Source organism: Agelaius phoeniceus, chromosome 1, assembly GCF_051311805.1.
Source record: "Agelaius phoeniceus isolate bAgePho1 chromosome 1, bAgePho1.hap1, whole genome shotgun sequence".
NCBI lineage: Eukaryota > Metazoa > Chordata > Aves > Passeriformes > Icteridae > Agelaius > Agelaius phoeniceus.
The window spans coordinates 30,264,250-30,289,128 of record NC_135265.1 but is presented as its reverse complement, the minus strand read 5'-3'; the positions used below and the strand labels follow the sequence as shown (position 1 = coordinate 30,289,128).

Sequence of the window (24,879 nt, the reverse complement as noted above, 5' to 3'; positions counted from 1 at the left end):
TGGAGGAAAGTGTAAGTATTACCAAAGCACTGCTAAATATATTAGCCTACCATAGCAAAAATGAGGTACTGATTAAATATTAAATTTTAGGTTAATGGATAGCATTACATATAAAATAGTTGTTGGAAATTAGGAAGGAGGAAAGTCAAACTGTATTCTCTAGAAGTAATTTTTGGACCTCTGTGCATAAACAATAGGGAAAAGTTACCTGTCTTGCTAGAAAAGCAACTATTAGATGGATACAGATGGATAATATGAAAAGCTTCAGTTTTCTTTTTCCCAGTATAGCAGTTGGATCACAAAGTTGATGAGAAGCTCTCAAAAAATTAAAAAATACCTTGGCATTCTGTATAAAACATGTAGCTCTAAGTGGAACTTAAAATAATTGGAATTCAGCAATACATTATGTGGAGAGACTAAAAAGATTGAGAGTCTTCAGTAGTGAGAGGAGAAAGTGGGGAAGACAAGTGACAATGTCATGAAAATTCTGGATAAAGTAGAAACAAAATTTCTGTTCATTCTATCTTATAATATGAAAACTTGAAAATAAAAGAAAATCAGCCTAAAACAAATTTTAAAAAGCATTTATTTAAGCACAAAGTAGTGGACTTCTGGCACTTGCTATCACATGGGATTTCAGGACATGAAGAGGTTCCAAAAGGAATTAGACAAATGGATGGGCAATATCACAATAGGGTGAGGATGTACCTCTGACAGCCCTGACGCAACAGTCGTGTGTCATGGAAAGAGAAAGAGGAATGGACCTCTGAGAACAGCTGGGTTTGTTAATCTGAATAAGTTTTTTTTTTTCCTATTGCCACTGCTGAAGACAGAAATCTTGGCTGGATAGACCATTGGTCTTACCCAGTAAAACCTTTCTCACATTCTTTAACTGGTCTGACCCAGTAAAACCTTTCTTACATTCTTAAAATTAAATTTAGAGCTTTAGGTAAATGCAAGGATCAATCTGTTAAGCATTATTAATCCTAAAAGTGAATGTAAAGCTTGAACAGCTCAGTTGTTAAAATAACTGAAGAAATCCATGTTACTTATCTTGGCCTCATAAAAGTCAAAATTGGGCTTGCCTAATAAAAGTAATTTCAGTAAATTATGTCCCCCCCCCCTTTACAGGAATATTGCTGCTTTCTGAAGAGTAAGAATTTGTGGTTACTTTGTTTTACATATACAGCTTGTTTATTTTAAGATTCTTTAATGTATCATATAATAGGAAAGTACTACATGGTTGCATGTGCTTACAAATTTACAGCCAAGTTTAACTCAGAAACCAGCATAAAAAAATGTATGATACCTCTTCAGAATTACAATGGTGTTGATAATATTTCCCAACACTACTGCAATGTGGAAAAGTCCAGGCCATTTAACTCATTTGTTGGCACAAAAAGGGGTGATTGTGTGAGGTTTTGCTGAGGATGAGCTCACAATAGATCTGCAAATTTTCAGCACATCATCTATAATTATACACAGATGCAATTCTGTCTCCATTTTTTTTTTTAGTATTAAAAAAGACACTCTATCTCTCTCTTTGCATGCTTCATGAGAAATATAAACATAGCAGACAAAATGCATTTTTCAGGCAAATGCATAACATACATTGTCAATAATGTCTTCAAAATTCTTCAAAATTCTTTTTTTGCTGATAGAAAATTCAGTTGAATACTCTAAGGACATCTCTCAAAACATTCATCCTATGACACCAAGGGGGGAAAAAAAGCATTATTTAGAAATTATTTGTTCTGGACTCTGACTAAAGAGAAAAGTTTTGATTCAGGGCTTTTTACCTAGCTAATACATTACATAACTTAAGTATATGTAATGAATCCTTGAGCACAGAAGAGCCTGCCCCAGTTGTGTTTCCATTTTGTAGTTCACTTGGCTGGATGGGCTGAAATTTCCAGTCAGATTGGCAAAGCCCATCTTGGTGATCTCTGCTCTGCAGGTAGGTTGAGATGAGCCACGTGAATGATTAATGTCTGCTTTAGTGAGCAGTGCAGGCTCATGGGAAAGCATTTCTGGCATGAGTTAGTGCTGAGAGCTTAACGGCCACATCACATATTTCAGGAAGGTATTTCTGGGATGGATGGATGGATGGATGGATGGATGGATGGATGGATGGATGGATGGATGGATGGATGGATGGATGGATAGATGGATAGGTAGATGGATGGATAGATAGATAGATAGATAGATAGATAGATAGATAGATAGATAGATATCCTGGATCTGTGCTTTTGGAGCATATCTTCTAGATTAAATTTATCTAGAAGCTACCTGGTTTCTATGCTTTGAGATTGCTTTGTGATATGAAAAAAAGCATGATAAATATTGCAGAAGCACAAGCTAAAATTTCAGTGATTAAATGCTGCCGTGGGTATCATCAGCATTTGAACTTTGTTACAATCAATGCTTTAAACACAAAGGTCTGATAGTCTGAGTTACTTAGAGGCCATGCTTGTGAAGGATTTTCATCAGAATACTGCTTCTTACCATAAGCATGAGATTGAATATGGCTACGAAACTGTAAGATACCTGAGCAAAACCAAATTTTATAGTACAAAAATATGTATATGCAAATATAAACATTTGTTTTAAGTACATTTATCCACCTTATGGATGGCCTACAACATAGGCCTTGGGACCCACCTGATGGAAAGAACAGTTGTGTGCATATTTCACAAATACCAACAACAGATTCTTGAATTCCACAAACATTTTTTGACACTTGAATGCTCAAGGAAAAATTTTGCAGTTTATTAAACTGCCATATCTGGGAAAAAAAAAACAAAGCATGATAAACAGTGCTCTTTATCGCTGCATTACATTTTGTCCATTTTCATCTTTCAACCAGCAATGGAGTCAGGAAGATCTAAAGTGTCTGTATTTTATTACAACTGAAGAAATTCTGCATGGTTTAGAGAATATCGACACTAAATTAATCAATTCAAGCTGGTTTAGGAAAAGACCAAGCTTATATAAATATTAAATACTCAACAGTCTACTCAGTGACAAAATTTTGAAAAAGGGAGGCCACTAAAAAGTGGAAAAATAGATCCTTTTGAATAATGACTCAATAGTGGAATAATGTTGCCCATACCCATCTGTGTCCCAGACAGAGTGCAGAAGATGGTTTATCTCCTGCCAGGACAAAAGCCAGCACAAAAGGAAGATCTTACAATAGAGCATTCCCTTGAATCTTCACTTATGGTACCCCATGGAGTCTGTAGTAACAATAGAGAAAGGAAATGTGACAGACTGAAAAAATTTCACAGAAAACCACAAGATGAGAATTGAAGGTTTTTTACTGAATGGAGCTGTAGGTATGTATTTGAGTGCAATCTGGTTGTGTTTATGAAAGAATACCGTATCATTTTAAACTCCCTACTAGCAAAACAGTAAGTCAGGAAAAACCAAAAAGAAAACAAAAACAGATCTATGGTTCCTATAGTGTATCCTTCTTTATGTATATGTCAGCTAAACTAAACTGTTGCCAATGGCAATTTCTTTGTTAGACAAGTAGATACATAAGTATGGGTAAAAAGAGGTTGACTCCATACCACGTAGATTCCACACTCATGGCTGTGACTGACTTAGTTAACCTTGAAGGGCATCAACATTTCTTTTCCAGGTGTACACTCCAGCATCTGCTTTGGGTGAGGAGGTAGGTTCTGGAGCTGTCATGGTTCAGGAGGCAGATTCACTGTTTCATGGCCTCCCTCTGCCCCTGCTCTGTGCAGTCCTCCCAGCAGAAATTCCCCCAGCACAGCTCTATGCCTTGTCCTCATCCATCTTTTAGCCACTTCTCAAGCAGCATGATTTGTGGAGAGTGACCTCCTATGTAGAAAACTGGCCCAGAATGACAAGTAAATAACAGTTACACAAAAAGGAAAAAAAACCAAACAAAAAAACCAAGGGGGAAGAAAAAAAGGAAAAGCCCAAGAACTCAGGATTCTTTTGTCTTAAAGTCATAAGATTTCTATGAAATGGTTGATGTAGAGCTCATAATTTGGTATAAAGTGCTTAGTGATGATGTGCAGCTACTTGCCACCCTATTTAATAGTATGTTCCATCCTGTATATTCACTGTATTCTGTCTCGGATTTTCTAATTAGTTTCCAATCTTCATGTTAAATCCTTGTTTATTAGTAGAATTTCCAGGGTTTTTACTTCCCAGTGTTTTCTATAGCACTTATGAAGCATGAGGAGCAATTACATGTACCTTTATATGGTTTAAAATTCAGCATTCACTGCCTTTATTCCTTGGTATGTTCCTGGACTGTCACACTCCACTGGTATGTGTGGCATCAGTATAATTGCTAAGGCCTTCTACAGATTCATGTGTTTGCCTGATGAAATACAGAAGAAATATAGAAATACACCTCTAGGGGATGGAAATTTTGGTCTGAAACCACAGTGCTCGTCTGAACATGTAACCTTGCTCCCAGTTCACATCAAATGACACCAACCTTCATCCCACAAGTTCTAGGGAGGCATTTATTTCATGTCCATGAAAGCACCAACTTCCCAATTTGTGCACAGCTTTAGAATCTAAGACAATGTCTGTATAACTTATTCATAAACCAGTACAGTTCAATGAGATCAGTCTAATGAATCTGGAATTTATACTGCAAGATGATTCCAGAGAGAATGCAAAATTGGACTGTGCAGAGGTACAGATTACCAGCATTCAGTGAAAAATTAGCAACCAGCCTGAAATAGGCCCAGTTCTTGTTATATGATCTTTTAAAAAACCCCAGCAAACAGAAGCAAGGGGGGTCCACCTCAACAAATTCATTTTCTAGAAGTACCTATCTGCATCATGAAGCAAAGCTTGTAAAAGATCAAGGCAGATATAACTATTATTATTATTATCTTCACTCTTACACTGCTCAGAATTTGACAGCACTGTTCTTATATTAGGTTTTTGTAATGAATGCCTTGATGTTTTGTACTCTGTGTATAGCATGCTTCATGCCATATTCTTAGAGACAAAAATAGCTCCTTTGTGTTCAGCTGAGTAGTTTGGCATTGTCTGAGAGACTGAACAGTGATAAATGAGAGAAATAAAAGAAGACTTGGAGATCTCTGAGACCTAGTGTGCTTTTACATTTACAGGGGAAAGTTCTAGGTAGTATTATAGTTGAGAAGTCTTTGTGATCAAAAAATGAAATCCCAAACTTTCAGGCTACAGATAAGATATATATTCTTAATAACAAGGGAGAAAGTCCAGATTAGCAGAAGGGATAGATTCCACATCTCTGAAGAAATTTTCCTTCACATTTCAGTGTCTCTCTATAGCATGTGCTTTAGTCAATACAGGTGATGAATTTCAGTACAAAAGAACCTGGATACATTGTATAAAATCAGCTGGCAATATCCCCTTGCCCTTCAATCTTAAACAAGCCTTGAGAAATGAAATAAAATTTGATTTATGTTCTGTTTACTCTTCCATTTAATAAATAACATTTGAATATTTTTTATGGGTATTCATCAAGTGTTTTGCCATATCTGTAGCCTTTAGAATTAATAATTTACATATACTTTTGTGGCTTTCATAGGCTCATATTTTTGGGCTGTAATGAAAAACAGTGCTTTGCTTTAATGACTGTCTTTTTTCAGATAAATCTCCAGATGATAGAAAATAAGCCATCCTTGTGAACCAACTAAAGTGGACAGCTGATTTTCTTAATCTCTTTTAAAGACTTCATCCAAAATCAATTTTCCATTTTTTTGTGTTTCTCCTACAAACACAAAATCAGAAACAAGAAAAAATTGGATTTCATACACTTACAAAAAGAGTACTTCTGTCTTTCTTAAAGACTTTACAGTTTGTGACACAGAACATACGCAACTTGGCCAGTAGACCATGTGTGGAAAGCTAAAAAAAGTTTTCATGAATAACAGGTCTCAAAAAGCAACATCAATTGCAATCATTACTTTCTTTTAAAATTAAGTTTGTCCAGTTTTAAGAGAATACCTCCAAAAACTTGTTAAAAAAATAAAGTATGTAGATTATAATTTACTTTTCAAAAGGGAAGAAATTATATATTTTGAAATGTTTTATATTCATGTTTATTATCTCTACCATATGGGTTGTGTTTTGTCCCTAAGTATTCTATTGATAATTTACATTAAATTCTTGGATGAGGACGCGCCCTTTGGCAGGAGTAAGCTTGCATGGAGTACATAAATGAAAAATCTGTTTCATTGGGTGAAATACATCTTTTAGTTTCTTGGGACTTTTGCCTCAATACACAAGTGCAGTTTCAATTTGGTTTAGTATTTCTGATGCCATGTAGTAAATCCTTTACTTTTCCAGTCTTAACTAACAGCATTTCTGCATTTCAAGCTACTCTTCAGCAAGCTAGATCCTGCCTTACTTATGCACAATTGCAGTTGAGCTGTGTGAGAGTTCCTGCTTCTAAAGAAGCGCACATTTCAGTCCTGACTTGTGTTGAGCATTTTTGGATCTTCCAGCATACTTGATGCCAAAATACAATGCTACATGACAGTTCTGCAAGCAAACAGAAAGAGCACTCACTACATCCTCCATTTTAATTCCACTCTCATGAAAAAGCCTGTGATTTTAATATATGCATTCACCCAATATTATTACTTGTATTAGTTGCTTGCATGAAGTACTTATTTTCTTTCAAAGTTACTGCTATGTTTAGTATTTTTTATTTTTAGCAAAGCATATCAATCATGCAAATGCATGCTGGTGACATTCAGTCCACTCTCCTGTAGGAAAGGACTTTTGCTTGTCTGCAGCCTCATGAAGGCTTTGTACCTGACAGCTGTTTCAGCAGCATGCAAAACATAGGAATTATTATCCAGATATATCTGTCAAGCAAAGCCTAACACTCTAAGCATTAGCTGTAAAACACGCAGACTTTTACTGTTCTTATCCCAACGAAATAATTTCACTGCTTCTACCCTTCCAGGTACTTAGTGAAATTTACAATCAACTGAGTATTTTGAAAAATCCAGGGTCCTGGCCATTTCATGTAAATAAAAACTGTAGCATTCATTCAATAGTGGTAGAGTTTTAGTCTAGTGTTCGTGACCAAAACTTCTGTAGCCCAAGGTATGTGTTGTGCCTCTGTGTCTGGTTGTTGCTCCCCATGCAGTTTAGTCATATTTAGGCAATTTTGATTGAATGCCGTTTTCAAAGTCTGTTGGGACTTTTCAGGAAAAAAAGCACTTTATAAATGTAAAATATTTTACTATTACAGCTGCCTCCAAGAGAGAATCTGTGTTTAGCTGAACATTCAGAAAGAAAATTTACAGAAATGGATTAGAAACTTTAATTTCGTTTCTAAACCACACTCACTAGAGATTCAAACTATTTGTCTTGAATTGTACCTGTCAAATTTTGATGACATGAAATTCCCCCTCCCCATTTAAAAGAGAGGGATTGACCACAGTCATACTGCAGACATTAAAGTAACCTGCATTATTAGGTTTTCTCCACATTCCAATCTATCTGCCTTAGGGTATTAAATCCTACTTTCATCTCTGTGAGGTTCAGTATTGCCAAATCCAAGCCATAAGGCCATGTCTAGACTACAAACTGAAAAGTGGGTTTGACTGCACATATGGGCACTCTAAGCCACATGTCCCACAATTTTTCCATCTCTACTTTCGTACATAGCCCACTCACAGCTTGGTTTTAAATAATTTACACTGTTACAAAGAAAACCAACCTGCCAGTACTAGCTGATGAACCATTACTATGATTGATTTTGCCTGGGTGTGGGCCAGGCAGGCTGCCTGAACAAAAGCTTGGCCCACACAAAGCCACTGAGTATAATCAACGTTTCTGAGAGGAGTGAGAGTTTTTCCACCTCCTGGCACTCATCTAAATAACGCCTCGGTATTATTTTAAGGGTTTGTGGTGTGAATTATGGGAGAGTTAGGTCTTGAGAATATTCAGAGATCCACACATACCTGACAGTAGAGAGTCAAATGCTAGACATAAAATGCATCGTAATGGCCCCAAAATCATGAGATTAGATTAATGAGATATTTTCAAGTATGCCGCCATCTTTTGATGCTGGAGCCCAAACCAATTAAGGTTCAGGATACAGTCTGAACTTTTACCATGCAAAGATTATGTGTGCCACAAAGCTGAAGGCTAGATTTGGAGAGCACACTAAGTGTTTCTGCTCCTCACACGGTAATAAGGTAATAAGGCAAACAATGACTGACTTCAATCCTCTGCAACACCCCTAGCCAAGAGTAATCCTGAAGTATGATTACATTAAGCACCCTCTGTATTCCTGGGACTTTCTTCCTTCCTTTAATCTTTCTGTGTGGGATAATTAAGATATTTTCAAGTTCTTTCAGGTATTGTAGCTTCACAAAGTGTGGTAAGTCTTATGTGGTGACGTGGTATTAAGTCACTGCTAGATTACCTATTGTATCAAAATAAAGAACTGTTAGTGATACAAAAAGGACCAAATGGGAATGGGAGGATTCCCAAACTTCTCTTTCAAGGACAGTGTCAGATTTTTTTTTTACATAGTGGCTTTACTGCATGTGGCATGAGGTTGAAATTGGAGCCTCAGTGTTGAGTGCCCATAGGAAGCAATGCATATTGGGGGGATGGATACGATACATTCACTAATGACCTCAAAACAGACTACACTTCCAACAGGAAGAATGAATAAAGTCCTCCCTCAGATGTTTGGAATGAGTACTTGGGAAGGACTGCCATCACATAATTAGCACAAGTGTGCTGACACTAGTAATAAACATAAAGTAATGGAAACAATGAAAATATGTAAACTATTTAAACAAGCTGGATAAATTAAAAATTTTATAACCATGCTATTCATAAATATGATGGAATGTTTCTTTTTAACATGGAAATGTGAATCTAGTGCTAATTGAGCCAAAGCTAATAAAAAGACCATTCTGATGGCTGCATATAGACAGTTAAAGTTCATATTGGCCTTTGAGTCCAAACTTGTTACCTAAGAGCTTTCTGGGCTGGTGGTGACATATCATAGCTGTATTTACATTTTAGACTATGAAATCTCATGTGCCACCTATTGGAAAGACATTTTGGGTTATTGTAAAGTGCACACTCAGAACCTCAGAACACAGATTATCAGAACTTGGCCAGCTACTCTCTTGGTGAGTGTTTTACTGCATGGAGGCTCTAAACACAACTCCTGTGAGATGACTGAAGGATTTCCGTTGACTTTGGCAAGGATCCCTAATGCTGAAGCAAAAAGCATGGATGGCTCTTCTTTTTGACAGTTTAGAAAACAAATTATCTAACTTAAACATGTTTTTTTAAAGTGTTTTCTAGAATGTACAATAAAATGCATTTCATGGCCATACATTCCTCTGTCCTTAGTAACCATCATATTATTTTGGTTTTGTTTATACTTGTTGATTGAATTAATTGTAATAAAATAACAACTTTCCTCACTTTACAACAGAGAAAGTAATTAATGAATAAATTCACTCCAGCACTTCAGATCTGGTTCTTTTCTTAACAGACCTTATACTGATACTTTGTCAACAAGAATTATGGATTGGGTTGACCAGAAAAAAGTTTATTCTGTATAAGAGATCCTCTTTTTGGTTCTCTATATTATTAGAAAGAGCAAAAGACAACTATTCTATGCACAATTTGTAAGAAGCTACATATATAAATGTGGTAAAGTTCAAATAAGAAGCAGTCATGAAACTTTATATCAGCTAGAGAGGGCAAAATCTCAAAGTTCAGGTAGGCATTTGAGCTATAACATTTACTGGCATCCTCTACACCTATAAAATACAAAACTTATGCTATAATTTCTTTTACATATAGAAGTAATTTTTAACTAGTTGTCCTTTATGTGATTTGCACAAAGTAAGAAAGCCATCATAAATATGTTTCTTCACTGTTTTAAGGAATTCTATAGCAACAGGTACTTTCCCAGAATCATAGGAACTTGTAAAATCTCCTAAGAATACCAAATTTATAAAATATGTCCCCAAATTGCCTCCTTTGATTAATCTTGACTTTTAATAGTGGCAGTTCCTAATCTACTGGCTCTTTCCTCCATTGTGCAAGTATGCAGCTTTTATAGGTACTTCAAACGCTTTTCCTTCCTTGAAAATTCAATTGTGAAAAAAAAACCTCTGGAGAGATATGCTCCCAGAGCATATCTGTCTCCTCTTTTGGTTGCTAAATGTGCTTCCCACACAGAGGAACCAGGTGGACAGACACAGGAATGCCAGGCAGTTGTTATCACACCTCTCATGCTCCAACAACTTGCCAGAGTTTGCAATGGAAAAGGAAAAGGAGGGAGTCGGCACAGGGCGCTAATTCCATTCAGCTCTGCAAGAGGTGGATGGAAATGAGCATCTGTGAGGCAAGACTCTGAAGGGAGGCTGGAAGACAAGATTTCATGATCCTATCCTCCTAAGAGGTAGGAAAGGTACCCTGTAATGAGAAAAACTGTAATGAGAAAAAACAAAAATTAAGCAAAATACCATCTCTTACTGGCTGTTTATACCAAGGCGGCTTGATACATCCAGCCCTACAAAGTAAATGGGCATCTCCAAGACTTAGAGGAGGCCAGTCTGGTTACCAGCAGGGGAGAATCAGGCCAGGAATTTCCACCTGAAGGATTTTCCATTTACAGTAAGTGTTTTGTTGTTCTAATCAGGCAGGCATGAATATGTGAGATGAGAGCTACATTTTAGATGAAAACTCCAAGAAGGAGGGCCACTACTCTGTTTTTTTTCAGAGTGAAAGTTTATTGGAGATATTCCTCCTGAAAAACAAACTCAGATGTTGACAGTTATGAAAGCTTTATTTGTCTAACATTTCCATGCTAGGATACATTTTAGAAAAGCAACCCTTTGAAAAGCTCTGAAGAATTGCAGAAAGACCAAGTGAACAAACAGAATGTTCTGACATTTCCTTTCTTGAATACTGTTTATAAGTCATCTAAACCAGTTTGCCATTCCAACGACTATAGACTGAAGTCCCAAAATAAATGTTGGTCACCACAACCATGCTTTGCATTGGAAAAAGAATGTCTTATTTGCCTGAAGGTTACAGGCATAAATAGAGCCAAGTTTTTAATATTGTGTAACATGCATTTGTTGTTGAGCCTGTTTAGCTCCTGGACAGTGATGTGCAACAGTGACAAGAACTACTGTTATGGCCAGTTTTGAGCAGAATGGACAAAGTTTAATTTTCAAAGAAGTAGTAATTTTGAAATAATCATTGCTGATTATCTCTGCTGACAGCAGTTTCAGTGTTAAGTTGTTTTGTAACCATATAGTTTTAACTACATTTTAATTCAAAGTGCTGCTTTATTGTGACCATATAGATATACAGAGCATTAGATGAAAACTGAAATCCCACTGCACTTCAGGCCAGAGGATTGTTTTGCTTAAAACTCTGTGAAGCAAGTACTGCTAATAATTACTTTTTTCCATGAAGGCATACTAAGTGACTTCTAAGCTTAGATAAGATGAGATAAATAATCCTTTAAAATCTAAGGCAAGGATTATCCTATTGCTGGTGAACTGCCACTATTAAAAGTCAAGATTAATCAAAGAAAAAATAAGAATAGTAACATCTGGCTAGATTTTCTTCTTTCTCTGAATTTTCTTCTGTAAGTTGACTCATAATGTGAAGATTTTTTTTCTGACTTGGATTGAAGAAAAGATTTTGAAATCTTGACATTTATGGCTGCAAAGAATTGCCATTCTTGTTCTTCCCTGAAGTGTTTTGATATTAAATTTTACATAGAACCTGGAGAATGGGTGGAATGTACTGAATATTCATTCCCACCTCTCAGCTTCATGTCAATAACATTTTTCACACTCTTCACCAAACAGACTGCGCATGTATTTCTATGTGTTATATTAGTGACTGGCATGACTCTACTGCAACAACAAAATGTTTTCACTGTAAAAATGCCTAAAAAACTATTAGGCATTGAGCCCTAGAATTTTGGAAACTTAACTCTCAGTGTGCATTTTTCCACTCTATTAGGTAAGGTTTTGTAGTCAAAATAAGTTTTATGAAGCTTTAGTTCACTAAAAATGCAATTTTAAAAGAGATTCAAGAGCATTCCACTGAGATATAGATCAACTCTTCCTGTTTTATTTTCTTTTTACATGTGAATTCAAGGTAATGAAAATTACCAGAAGAGAAGTCTGGAATGGGCAGTAGTGTCTGTGTAGTCAGATGATACTTAGCCTTGTGTTTTAATTTCATCCAGACTGATTCATTCATTTATTGCATGAAAGAGTTTGGGACTAAAAAAAAACAAAACTAGGTGAACTAAAAAAAATTAGGTCAAATTAATTTCTGATAGGAAGGAAATACTCTCAGTAGCCAAGAGTTAAAACCAACACATCAAGATAGATCCTTTAAGAAAGAGACAAATTTCCATTTTAATTAAGGTTCCTTTCCAGTGTTTCAAACTGTGTCTGGGGTGAAAATGTGAAAACATTTGCTGGATTGTAGCAGATCCCACATCTGCAAATAAGAAATTCTCAGTACTGTCCAAATGCACCATCATACCAGACGGATTAATTTTAATAAAATAAGCTCTATAGACTTTGATCAACTGTATTGCAGTTCATGGGTGAAACCCTGATACTGAGTGTGTGGTAAACCTGTGAATTTTTTGTGCAGGATGGGCCATTTTTGTCTCTTGGCAGGGAAAGGATTATACAGTATTACAATTATTAAAATTCTAATTTGGGGCCAGGTTTTGCCCTCAGGAGCTTCCTTAATTTCAGCAGGGAGTTGTGCATGTTTATCTGATTGAAGAATTTGGACACTATCATTCTTGGTGAAGGTAACTTTTTTCTTTAACAAGAATGTGCACTAGTCAAAACTAAAATCTGAACGTAGCAGGGACAAGTTTCCTACCAGGAGACAAATGTCAGCAAGTGTTCTGTTTTGATAACCTAAAGTGATTTCCTTGTAAAGGGAGTGGGAGATGGAGCAGAAGGAAGGAAAGAGGGATCTTCTTCCAGATACCTTGTAGGCTTGTTTTTAAATTATGACTTTGGATCTAACAACAGGTTTGGCAAGTGTTTGCCTTGGAAATCCTGACACCGTGCCAGATTTTTTTTTGCTGGTTTGTAGTAGAGTGTGCATTTTTTAAATACACTGTAATCATTTCAGACCACATAATTAGAAACACAAAGCAGTTTACTGAAACATAGTGATATATTAAGAGTTCAGTTAATTACACATAAAGAAACAAGTCAGACTTCAAAACCTTTACTCAGTTTCTGGTTTATTTGCAACTGGGGCATGCTGATGGGACTTTGCCTGTTTAACACTGAGTAGGAGTTTCAGAATTTTAACCTGAGGGTAAAATTTTCAAAAGCATTTAAGTGACTGGCTCACTGAAAATCAATAGGACTTTCACTCCTTAGGGCAACACTTTACAAAATATGTAGATACCAAAGTCCAGTTCACTTCAGTGTCTATGTGTAGTAAAAAAAAAAATTTCTACCTTTCCTGTCCTAAATTTCCTTAAAAGAGAAGTGCTACATTTCAGTGTCATCTAAGAGTTTCCGAAATGTTATCACCAATGAACAGGCTGTTATTCTCATTATTTTTTAATTTGTAAAATGTTTTGGTAATTTTTCTTCAACACATGCAGAAATCATAAAATATGGTTTGGATGATAAGCCACATTGTCTTCAAACTTGGCTTAAAATCTTACTGCAAATGTTCAAGAAGGGTTCTTCACTCTACTGTAAATTTTCTAAGAATAAAAAAAAAATTTAAAAATCCCCCCTCTCAGTCTATTTAATGTCTTTTTTTATAAAAGTATAATTTACCTCCTTTGAAGCCACAGCCTGACCTAAATTATTTTGTCTACATTATGTATAAAAGCAAGCAGAAAAAAAAATTGTAATATGGCATTCAGGGAGATGAAGAAGACATAAATCAGAACTAATTAGTAATTCTTATTAATGAGAATTTATGTTATGTTTTCCATTGAATCTCTCAAATGTAATATACTGAGAAAATTAAAAAGTGTCAGTATAGAAAAACCTCAGTATTCAAAAAATCTTTGGTTTTAGAATTTGCAGCATGGGAGAGTATCTTGGTTCTCTAACATATTTTCTGTATGAGCTTTAAAACTATGCTAATGTTGCACAACAGCTTACAAGTTCTCAACAGTTGCGTTTATTACAATTTTACCTCACTTTCAGACAAGTTCTCTTATCAAGCTCCAAATCACATTTTAGGCAGCTTTGAAGTACATTACTAATATACTTATTGCTTAACAGAAAATATCCTGACAGTCCTTTCTGTTTTAAGGTGCAAAGTAATAAATGTCAACTTATTTTTTGCAATCATTTATCTGAGCCTGTGCTTACTCTCAAAGTATCTGGCTTCAAAACAAGTCAGAAGTGCAGTGGTCTTCTTCTTGGAACTAACTAATAAAAATATAAACACAAATTTTGAACCTTTCTTCCCAAGACACCTTAATTCTAATTCTGGCCCTTTTCTGACATTATTAAAACTGGGCAGGCCTAAGTTTTATGAAAAATTGAGGATTCCATCTTTTTTTGGTGCACATTCTGTGATCATGTGGTTTGCAAGGCTCTCTGGCAGTCATTTGTACTTGTCAGTGCATACTCTTCTATTCCCTGTGGCTGTTTTGTGCTGCTAGACAGGTGTGTGCACTCTGCACAAAACTTTGCCCTTTGGACATCATTAGAGTGTCTAAGAAACATGGAGAATGGGATCCTGACAGACTTATAAATGACCATGAAGAAGGGAATTCTCTTTTGGGATCATTATGGAACCTTATATTATTCCACATCCATTGAGAGAGCGTAGTTTCTCCATCACAGAAAATGCAAAAACCAAGATTTAAGGTGCAGATAACTCTGGATACCATTCTCTCTGAAGAGTGATGGATGGCTTTACCACTCTTTTTAGGTTCACTCAGAAGCAAGGCTGTTAATACAGGAGGAGCAGTTAAGTTGAAAAAAGCACGTAGGTAAATGTAGCACTTTATCCCTGGCCACATGTACAAACATTTAAATTAATCTGGTTAATGGGTATCTGCCCTGTGTCATCCCCACAGTCACTTTTCAAGTACCTGAATAAACAAGGGTCTTTTGCACTATGCCAAGCAGCAGAATGAAGCTCTCTTGTATCCTTGGGAGCAGTGAAATCCAGACTCCTGGACACTTCACACTGAGCACTCAACCTCTCCAGACACTCAGGTATAGTCAGTATGCCCCTAATCTTAAGCATCATAATGGAAGATAAAGGAGAGAGAATTTACTGCCTAGGACTCAAAGCTCATAGAGTTTTATAGATCAATAAGAACATCCTGAGTTATGCCCAGGGGCAAAAAGGAAGCCAGTACAGACTTCAAAGACCTTGTGTAATATATTCCTTATGGCCAATATTACAGATTAAGCAGAGCAATGTTCAACACAAGCCATCAAATCTGACTAGAATGGGAACAGACTATACACTGTATAAGTCTGTTTTGGAGGCTATGAGGATAATTAGAGCCTTCACTTTTGAGAATTTATCACAACATTTAACTTATGATAGCAAAATGTATTTTAAGTCTGGAAACTCATTCTGACTTAAGAAACACCTTTTTATTCTGAAGTTCACTGAGGAAGAATAACCAAATTTATCTGATCAGAATTCCTTCAAGCAACTTCTAATCTCTCTCAGGGAGACTCAGAAAAAGTGAAAGACTGCAAGGTCTAGGTTTGATAAAGAAAGAATGACTCAAACTAACTGACAAACTCCTCAGAAGCCTGCTTTTCTTTCAAAGCAGGGAAGCTGACACTACTGACCAAGAAACTGAAATCACAATATTTTCATGCAACATATGTAACAAGTGGAAAACATAAAAAAAATTAAAACGTCTACTCTGTATCTAGTGCACAGAAAAATGAGGTAATCTGCATTATCTTTCTGTGGCAAGTTCAGGCCAAACTTTTCCTTTAAAAAGGAAGTAAGAGGCTTTTCTTGAGGTCTTCCTTCTCTAAGTGACAAGAACAAGAGATGTACGTGAGAAACTTAATCTAGACTAAATTTGAAATGATGCTTTCATTGAAAGCTTTCATTGAAAGCTGAAAAGGTTGAGGCCCAGCAAGTTCCTTGTAGACCCAGTGCTATAACAACTCCAAAGTCCCATTCATTTTCCCTCTGAGAAGATTATATGCCTTATTTCAAAGAAAATAGATCTCAAGGTAACCTCTGACTTTTTAAAGACTTGTCTTACATGGGAAAATATCTATACGAGGAAGAGATATCCTGACTGGTATACACAGGTACTGTGATTAACTGGAAAACTGGTTCCATGCTTTTAATTACAGTGGCTCAGTTCAGCACAGAGACTATCCTGCAGGGTAGGTGAGATGTGTAAAGATTTGTATGATCTGTGAATATGAAAAAAAAATTAAGTAGGACGTCAACATCTACAAGGTTCACTTCTGTTGAAAAAAAAAAGCTCAAATATTAATGATCTGCAATGTACATTTCTTTTTTGATTATTTGCTTAAGAAAACTTGTTTTTTTAAGGGAAGGTAAAATGGATATGTTTGCTTTTGGGGTTAGATTAGATTCTCCATGAGAGTAGAACGTGGCATTTTTTAAGGGGTTAGCAGTGATCCCACTCCTCCATACATTACCCTGCTGAAAGATCTCACTCTGCCTTGCAACATTCTTGTTATTCCAGAACTGGGTTGGGCTAGTCATAATAGATGCAGGCAATCAACTCAACTTCCCCACACACAGCTCTGCCAGTAAAACTCACTTCACCTTGCAACACTCCTGTTTTTCCTGTGTCCTTTAAGCAAAAGCTATCAGTTTGGCACTCACTGAGGATGTGTCCTTACTCCTGCTGAAATCCAGGATAACTTAGTGATGCAAGAGGAAAGTGTTGCTAAAATAGACAAATGTCTGCTTGTGACTAGGGTGAAACAAAGTTGTCTTCTCTGAATGACAGATTTTGATCCTGGCAATGATGGAACTAACCTGTGTTCCACTTATGATTTTATTACAGCAATAAAATTCAGTGTGACTTTAGATACCAACTCAGTTACAGAGAGTGTAAATGAGATTACAGTCTAATCTTTACATAATATGGCCTTCTGCAAGGCTGTGCTTTTTCCCAAGAAATGGATTTCCTTTCCAATTAGAACACTAGAGTTTTCAGTGTTGATCACTGGTGTTTTATTTATTTCAAAAATCTGTAGAGCATTCACCATGATGCAGACAAGCATTGGCCTACTGGCAATATCTCAGTTTACACTGGCGTTTGGATCTGGGCTATGCAATTTTATGTAAAATCAAGTGCATGCCACAACAAAAAAGTATGCCAAAGTAAGGATTATTCTTCCAAAATTTTGAAAAAAAAAAAGATTTACATGTTTTCTCTTTGTTTCCTTTATCACATGAAATAATACATTAAAATATAAGAACACTCTAGGCAATGTAAAAAACTAAAAAAGACTAGTTTGGTGAACGAGCTGGTGAGAGGCTATGAATATGGATACGTTTGTACTAAGGAGCCTAGAGGAGACACTTTTTATGTGTGGTGATACAGAAATACAGTCTTATAACTCTGCACACCAGGGAGAGAATATTCCCCTAAACCAAGTAATTTCCCTTGCAGTACTCCCTGTTGATCAAAGCTGCATAATTTAAAGCATCTAGAGGCAGCTTTAAATTATTCACAATATTTTTTTTTAAATAATTTTGGTATATTGCAGACAGTACTTGTGTAACTAGCAGTCTTCTGTAAGTTCTATAAATTTTGCATCTGCATAGAGCTCATCTGAGTTTGAGAAGAGGGTACATAACTTTGCATAAGTTGGGCAGGAGAGACTCATTCTGACACCGTGTTAGTCACATTATGCCACAGTGCCAGGGCATGCAAGACCATAGGGGAATGGCAGGGCAGAGCCGGCAGTCTCTAGGTCTCAGCCTGAATGCTGCTGTGTGCTGGTTCCTAAGAGTTTTCTGATACCCTCAAAAGCCCCAAATAGGAATCCTGCAATTAGTGCATCTAACTCCTCCTTTACTGCAGTCTTCTCTCCTATTGGTGAAAGGTCTTCGCAGCTCATGTAGGGACCCCACCCCTTTTGTGGGTTTTCATTCTGAAGCTATCCACAACTTTACACCTGAATGAATGCCAAACCTCTCTGAATATATAAAGGAAACCTGCAAGAGCAATTTCAGTTACACAGAAGAAGCAGAAGGAAAAGATTTCATCCAGCTTTGTCAGACAGCCTGAACCAGCCATGCTTCTCCCTGCCATTCACTTCTACGGCTTTCTCCTGGCTTGCATCTTCACGAGAAGCTACTTGGCTTTCAAGAACGATGCCACAGAGATACTTTATTCTCACGTCGTTAAACCCGCTGCGGCGAGCCCAAGTAGCAACAGCACGTTGAATCAAGCTAGGAACGGAGGCAGGCACTACAGCAGCGCTGGATCCGACCGTAACAGTGAGTATCCCACCGGCGGCACTTCCACCGCAGCCGTGGGCGGCAGCCCCGCCCGGGCCGGCCCCGGGAGCGGCAGCGGAGCCCCGGCCGGAGCCGCGCATCCCGCGGCAGCGCCCCGGCCCCCCGGCCCGAGCGCGGCGCTCCAGGGAACGGGAACCGGGCCACGGGAGATGCTGCTGGTGCCGGGCCGGGATCTGCCTCGCCGGGCGGCCTCCGAGCCAGCCGCCCTCCCACCCCCGTGCTGGGAAGTCCTGTAGGACCGGCTCTCTCGGGCAGGTTACTTCCTGAGCGAGGTTCATCCAGGAATGCCGGGTTCTATGGCATCTATCCGGCAGGGAAGCGAGATAAAGAAAAAGGAGAGAGAGGCATTTCCAGAGCGCTCGCTTGTTTGACTCACCTCCCACTGCGGGCAGGGGAGGTGTCTGGGCTACTTTTCAAGTGCAATAAAAAACTCTGAATTTTGTTCCCGCTGTTCAGTTTTACTTCCTGCCGTAGCACTTACCCGCTTAACACCTCCAGCAAAAGTAAACAAATCAGCTCGTAATTTACCTATGATCTCTGCTCTAACTTGCCTTTTTTATATCCAGTCTTTTCCTTCTGAGTTTTATGTATATAAGTCAGATATGTGGGGATGTGGAAACCTGCTGACTTTATCTGTTCCCTACCCTGCACAGAAATCTAGATAGAGAAACATACACACACACCAACCCACCCACAGCAACTTGATAAAAATAGAGTCATCCCTGGAAAGTGAAGGCAACAAGTGACACCGATACCTTTCAGCTAAGCCAGGTGTGTCAGCTTTTATGAATGCTAGAGGGTTTTAATGCACAGGAAACATCTCATCATTATGAGATTACCGGGACAGCCTAGTAGGTATTCCTTGTCACTGAGCTGCCACTGATGAAAAGCTGAGCCGAGGAAGACAGAAAAACAGAAGGAAAGACAAACTCAGATCTGTGACCAGATGCTTCCAGGTACATTCCTGAGTGCAGCTGCAGGAAGGCAAGCTTGGATCTTTTCTGCAAAGCAGGCAGTAGAGCAGCCCTGTCAATGTTCCCTGGGATCAGCCTGCAGATTTACAGTCCCCTCTTCCTGCCCACCCTGAGACACGGAGGACAGGGTGAAGCAATCTTCACGCAGTGCCTCAGTTTAGAACTTGCTTCCAAAAATCCAAGTAGAAACAGAAGCAGCCTGTAGCTGTGATATGTAGATGTACCTTCAAAGCCTTTTATGATTCATTCTGAAATGTTTCTAGTAATTACTTCTATTTTAAAAGCGTTAGTTAATTGCATTGTATGTAGAATCTGTGCCGTAATTGTCCTTCGGAAAGAGGGAGAGCACAGACAGTAAAGATTGCTTATTAAAATTAAGCACACTGTGGGCGTTTATTTCAAAGTATAATTACTGAAATAAACAGTTGTGTTTATTGCAGGGTGCAGAGCCGCACACAGAGACGGGTACAAACATGCCTGTGTGAGAAGCTCTGCATGTTGGCTCTGTCAGCTGCCTAAGAGAATTTGCAGGATCCTCTATGTTACATATAATATACAGACTACTACAGTTACAAAGATGGTGTTCTCTTGAGGGCAAAAGGACCCCTCTGAAACTGTTACTGCTAATCATTCAAACTTCATAGGCAGAACCCCATTCTGTGGTAACTTCAGCTGTTACCACTTTTGCAGTGTCTGCTCAGAGCCGCAGAGTTCATGGGAGAGTTCAGTCCACTGTAACAATGGAACAAGAAGAAACACACTGTTTGAAATTAATTTAAAAGCATTTCAACTGTTTCCAAAGCAGTGTTTTCCCCCTTGCTAATGATCCAACATAATTGTTGTAAACATCACAGAGCAGATTCCCTAGACTGAGAACAAGCAGGAAACATTTCTTCCCTTGGGGCATTTTTTTTTCTTCTAAAAGGTATGTCCCTGAGAAGAAGTACAGAGAATAAAATTGCCTCTTCCACCACAACTGCTGGAGTGCATGTCATTAGGATTTCTTTATGCTGTGGTATTATCCAGAGATACCATCAGCACTTGAGGCCCTTGTGTTGGGGGACACAGCAGTAAAGAGATGTCCTGTAAAGATTACAACCTGCTTTAACTTCTGTAAAACATACCTGGTTAATGTGAAAATGACTGGTTAAGGAAATCACTCCATTCTGATCTCAGTGTTTGTTGTTCTGTGCATTCTGCAGGTCGTGTTCAAGTTGGTTGTCGAGAGCTGAGATCCACCAAGTACATCTCAGACGGCCAGTGCACCAGCATTAACCCACTGAAAGAACTGGTGTGTGCTGGAGAATGCCTCCCTTTGCCACTGCTGCCCAACTGGATTGGAGGAGGTTACGGAACCAAGTACTGGAGCAGGCGGAGCTCGCAGGAGTGGAGATGTGTCAACGACAAAACTCGCACTCAGAGGATCCAGCTGCAGTGCCAGGATGGAAGTATAAGAACCTACAAAATAACTGTGGTCACAGCCTGCAAGTGCAAGCGATACACCAGGCAGCACAATGAGTCCAGCCACAACTTCGAGGGAACCTCTCAAGCAAAACCCATCCAGCACCACAAAGAAAGGAAAAGAGCCAGTAAATCCAGCAAGCATAGTACAAGTTAGAAGTCAAACATCTTCTGCTCTCTCATCTCCCTCTCCTTGTGCCAAAATTGAACTCACCTGTAACCATTTGCTTTACCATTCTGACTGCTTAAAGACAAGTCTGCCATTGCTTTGTTCTCAGTTGACACTACATGCTTATTGCTTTGACCAAAATCAAAAGGGGCATTCTCAGCATATGTACTTTTTGGGTGATTTTCCAAATGCTCAAGATGGGGAATAATACAAGCCTTCCAAAACCACACTATAAACTTTTACAACTTCTCCAGCCATGGAAGAAAAGAAAATTTGCCAAGAGTATTCACTGAAGTCAATTTTGTAAAATGATGCTTTGTTGTGTGTTTTCCTGAGAACATTTATCACATCTATTGCCTTTTATATCATGTTTTATGATCTTCTGACAACAGCTTAAAATACAACACCGTGTATCTGCTTTCAGATTAATTCTAAAAAAAAGTGCTTTGCATGCTCACCTTTCTCTTATCTCAGTATACCAAAAATTAAAATATGCATGGCAGCAATCAAAAAGTAAAGCTGAACAAACTATTTATTTGTTGTTGTAATTATTTAATGAGCTTTTATGTGTATTTCCCTTCAAAATTTCCTTATGTTTATAGCTTTTCATATGTATCAAAGTATTTTCCTATGATTTGGGGCTGGATTAGAACATACATTTTGTAGATAATGTAAAATAGACATTTTAGCATTTAGGTATATATATTTTAATTTTGAACATTCATAGACTTAGGTGTTATTTTGACATAGCAACATAAAACCTGTATTTTTCATTCTTCATCTTGTATTATTTTTGTTTAAAAAGTGTGCAATCAAAAGACAGATATGACTTCCTTTCAAGTTCATTCATTTCTTTTTTTTTTTTACAAAAATAAACACTGCTAAAATATGGTATTGTCTGGCTCTCTGTATGAAAATGCACACATTTCAACCAGTTATAACACTTTAAAAAAAGGGAGAATATTATTTGGTTTAAAAAGTCTATCCATAAAATTTAGCATTGAAATGGTCTTTCTCAATGTAAAAATCTTATATGACCATTTAACAGATGGTGCTTATTAATGGTCCAAGTCAGGTTCTTATTTAACAGTTCTCAAGCTCTAGATCTCAGAAGAAGTGTGTATTTGAGAAATTTTACAAGCTAGTGAGACACCACCTTTTTTTTCTTTTCATTAGTAATGATCAAGTCAGTAAAATGGTATAAATTACACAGTTTCATTTTTTCTATAGAACCAATAGAGTCCTTTTATTCAGAAATTCTTATAGAATGTATCAGAAAACTAGGAATTAATCTACTTTTCAACACATAGTGCATGAATCACCTGTTCTTAATCTTTCAAGCTGTATTTAAACACTGTGGGCAAGATTTCATCATGGGATTCTGCTGTTCTTAAATCATTAACTTTTACAATCCATTTGCACCCAAAGTAAAAATTACACAAGAGGAGAGTAATGAAAAATCTTACCTGATAAGGTCTCACCCAAGTTCTCTTTGACCTTCTTTTTATCTCATCCTATTTTGCATTTTAATTCCAAAAGATTCATCATGAAGTTCTTGGCAGAGATCTTGGTCATTAATGTAGAACTGTTTGAAAATCACTGCTGCTGCCTGACTTGACTTACTGAATCCTAATTTTTATTGACAAAATGTAATGATATTTCCTCAAAGTTACTTTCAAGAATTCACGTTAAATTTGCCATATGTCAAAGAGAGATACACTTTTCTATTCAATTTTAAGTGATCCACATGGTAGTACAGTTAAAAATCCCCATGGCATTAATGAACTAGTTGTTCCAAATTCAATTTTGACTGTGAAAATATCAAAATGATGAGACCAGAGACCATTTATACTTAAATTCTCTGATCTTAAAGGTGCTTCTTTTAAGCATAAAAGGAGAGATGATGAATAAAGGAGTTAGCAGGGAGAGAACTAAAATGACATTGCTGCTAGGCATATCAGCTCATCATATCAGACTTAAAGATTTTTTATTATTTTAACAGACATTATAGTCTCATTCAATCATTTCATGACAGAATTTTTTTTTCCAAATGCCAAATATCTATCTATTTTAAATTGCTATCCAGCTACTTATTCAAGATGATAAAACATAAAATATTGAGATAATGGATTGAAATATAACCAATTTCAATGCCAACAGTCACTAGAAATCAGTAAAGCTGTTCTACGTGTTCTGTGTTTAAATTCAGAAATAAGAAGGGTAAAAAACTGCATACCTTGCTCATAACTCTTCTTCAGTCAATGAAATTGGTCTGTAGGAACAAAATACATGTTTAATATCAGTTTACATTTAGAAATAGGGATAATAACTTCTAGATTGTCCTTTTTTGCAGAACTACCCAAAGGGGAATAATCTGGCACACTTCTGCTAAAATGACTTTGTGACATTTTGCTGGACATGCTATAGAAAGACCATGGGGCCCATTTCTAAGTCTGGCATATTTGAGGGAACATGAGGGAAGCCAGCAGGAGCTGTGTCCATCAGCAGCAATTTAATTTTGATGTGCCACTTTAGTTAGCTAAGGTCACTTCTTTGGCCTCAAGTGGCCTTTTGTGGGAGAGATGTGCAGGAAAGCAGCACTAGAAAATATGTTAATGTAGAATTTTCTGAAGGAATAATGTTAATATGTGATGCAGCTTGTAGCTCTGAATGCTTCAATGTGGCCTATACAATCTGCCTTCTGTTTCATCCTGTTACATGGGAACCCACAGGGGTCTATCCAAGAATCCAGACAAAAGGCATTATTCAAGTACATCTAACTAGTTTCTTGTGGAGAATCTCTAAGATGTAAAGTTGCAGTGGGCAGGATATGGGCCATTGCTCTTGGGGAGGTCAGTGGCCAAAGTTTCTCAAAGACTCAGTGGAAGAGTATTGCTTAAACTGAAATAATTTTAGACATTATACATCTCAAGTTTGCTTCCGAGTTAAAAAGGAAAGAAAGCACATTAAAATTTTCACTTAAAGTATTAAATCAAACAGATACAAGAAGTATGTAAATGTTTTGAAAAAGTACAATGTAGAGGCAGATTAGATAATTTTTTTCATACATTAGACTATAAATAGTCTAGATTTATTACACTAAAATTATATAGAAGTTGACTTTCTCAGTGATGTTCAATCATATAGGAGATCAGAATTCCAAATGCTTTCTTAAAACGCATTTCAAACATCTAAAAAAGAACCTAATAATTTTATAATTTCTCATACTTGCTTCTTTAGAAAACTAAAAGTGAATAAATTAGAAATAATCTGTTAATCTGGCATCACTATTTCATTACTTTTGAGTTGATGAAATCTGCTCACAGCTAAGGGGTAAATTGTTTTATAATGAGTGGAAATCAATTTTCCTTAGACATTACTAGAAATAAACTTAGCCAGATGCTGATTGTTTTGATAGCATGGAGGCACTCAGAGGCACACTTCTTAGAGGCAGTGGTAGATAGTATGTGTCATTAAGACATTTATCAACTGTGGAAGTCATAAGGGCCTGACATTTGCAATCTAGACTAGAAAGGCCCTTAACAAGTTTATTTATTCAGTTATTTTATAATAGCAACAAATCTGCTGCTCTCGCCTTTCCAACAGCCTTGGAATCAAAATCACCCAATCCAAGCTCAGTCATTTGTTTGGAAATAAAGCAGACATTTGAATAACAGCCTTCAAAATACCTAACAGATTTCTGCTAGTAAATCACTTTAGTCCTTCTAACCTTGACCTTTATATCCTTCCTGAAGA

At 37.2% G+C, this 24,879-nt stretch overlaps 1 protein-coding gene across 1 annotated transcript; it reads left to right on the top strand.

Moving 5' to 3' along the window:
* The first annotated feature begins 18,128 nt into the window (after nucleotides 1-18,128).
* On the top strand, nucleotides 18,129-22,012 carry SOSTDC1 (sclerostin domain containing 1). The gene is made up of 2 exons (XM_054654994.2): nucleotides 18,129-18,498; nucleotides 20,696-22,012. The coding sequence occupies exons 1-2, from the start codon at nucleotides 18,294-18,296 to the stop codon at nucleotides 21,109-21,111; spliced, it is 621 nt and encodes a 206-aa protein (XP_054510969.1). The 5' UTR covers nucleotides 18,129-18,293; the 3' UTR covers nucleotides 21,112-22,012.
* The last annotated feature ends 2,867 nt before the right edge of the window (nucleotides 22,013-24,879 follow it).

Excerpts from the sequence above, each read along its gene's own strand:
- SOSTDC1 (XM_054654994.2), top strand. The coding sequence starts at position 18,294 with ATGCTTCTCCCTGCCATTCACTTCTACGGCTTTCTCCTGGCTTGCATC. Across the intron at positions 18,499-20,695 it reads CGCTGGATCCGACCGTAACA|GTCGTGTTCAAGTTGGTTGT; the intron begins GTGAGTATCCCA and ends TGCATTCTGCAG.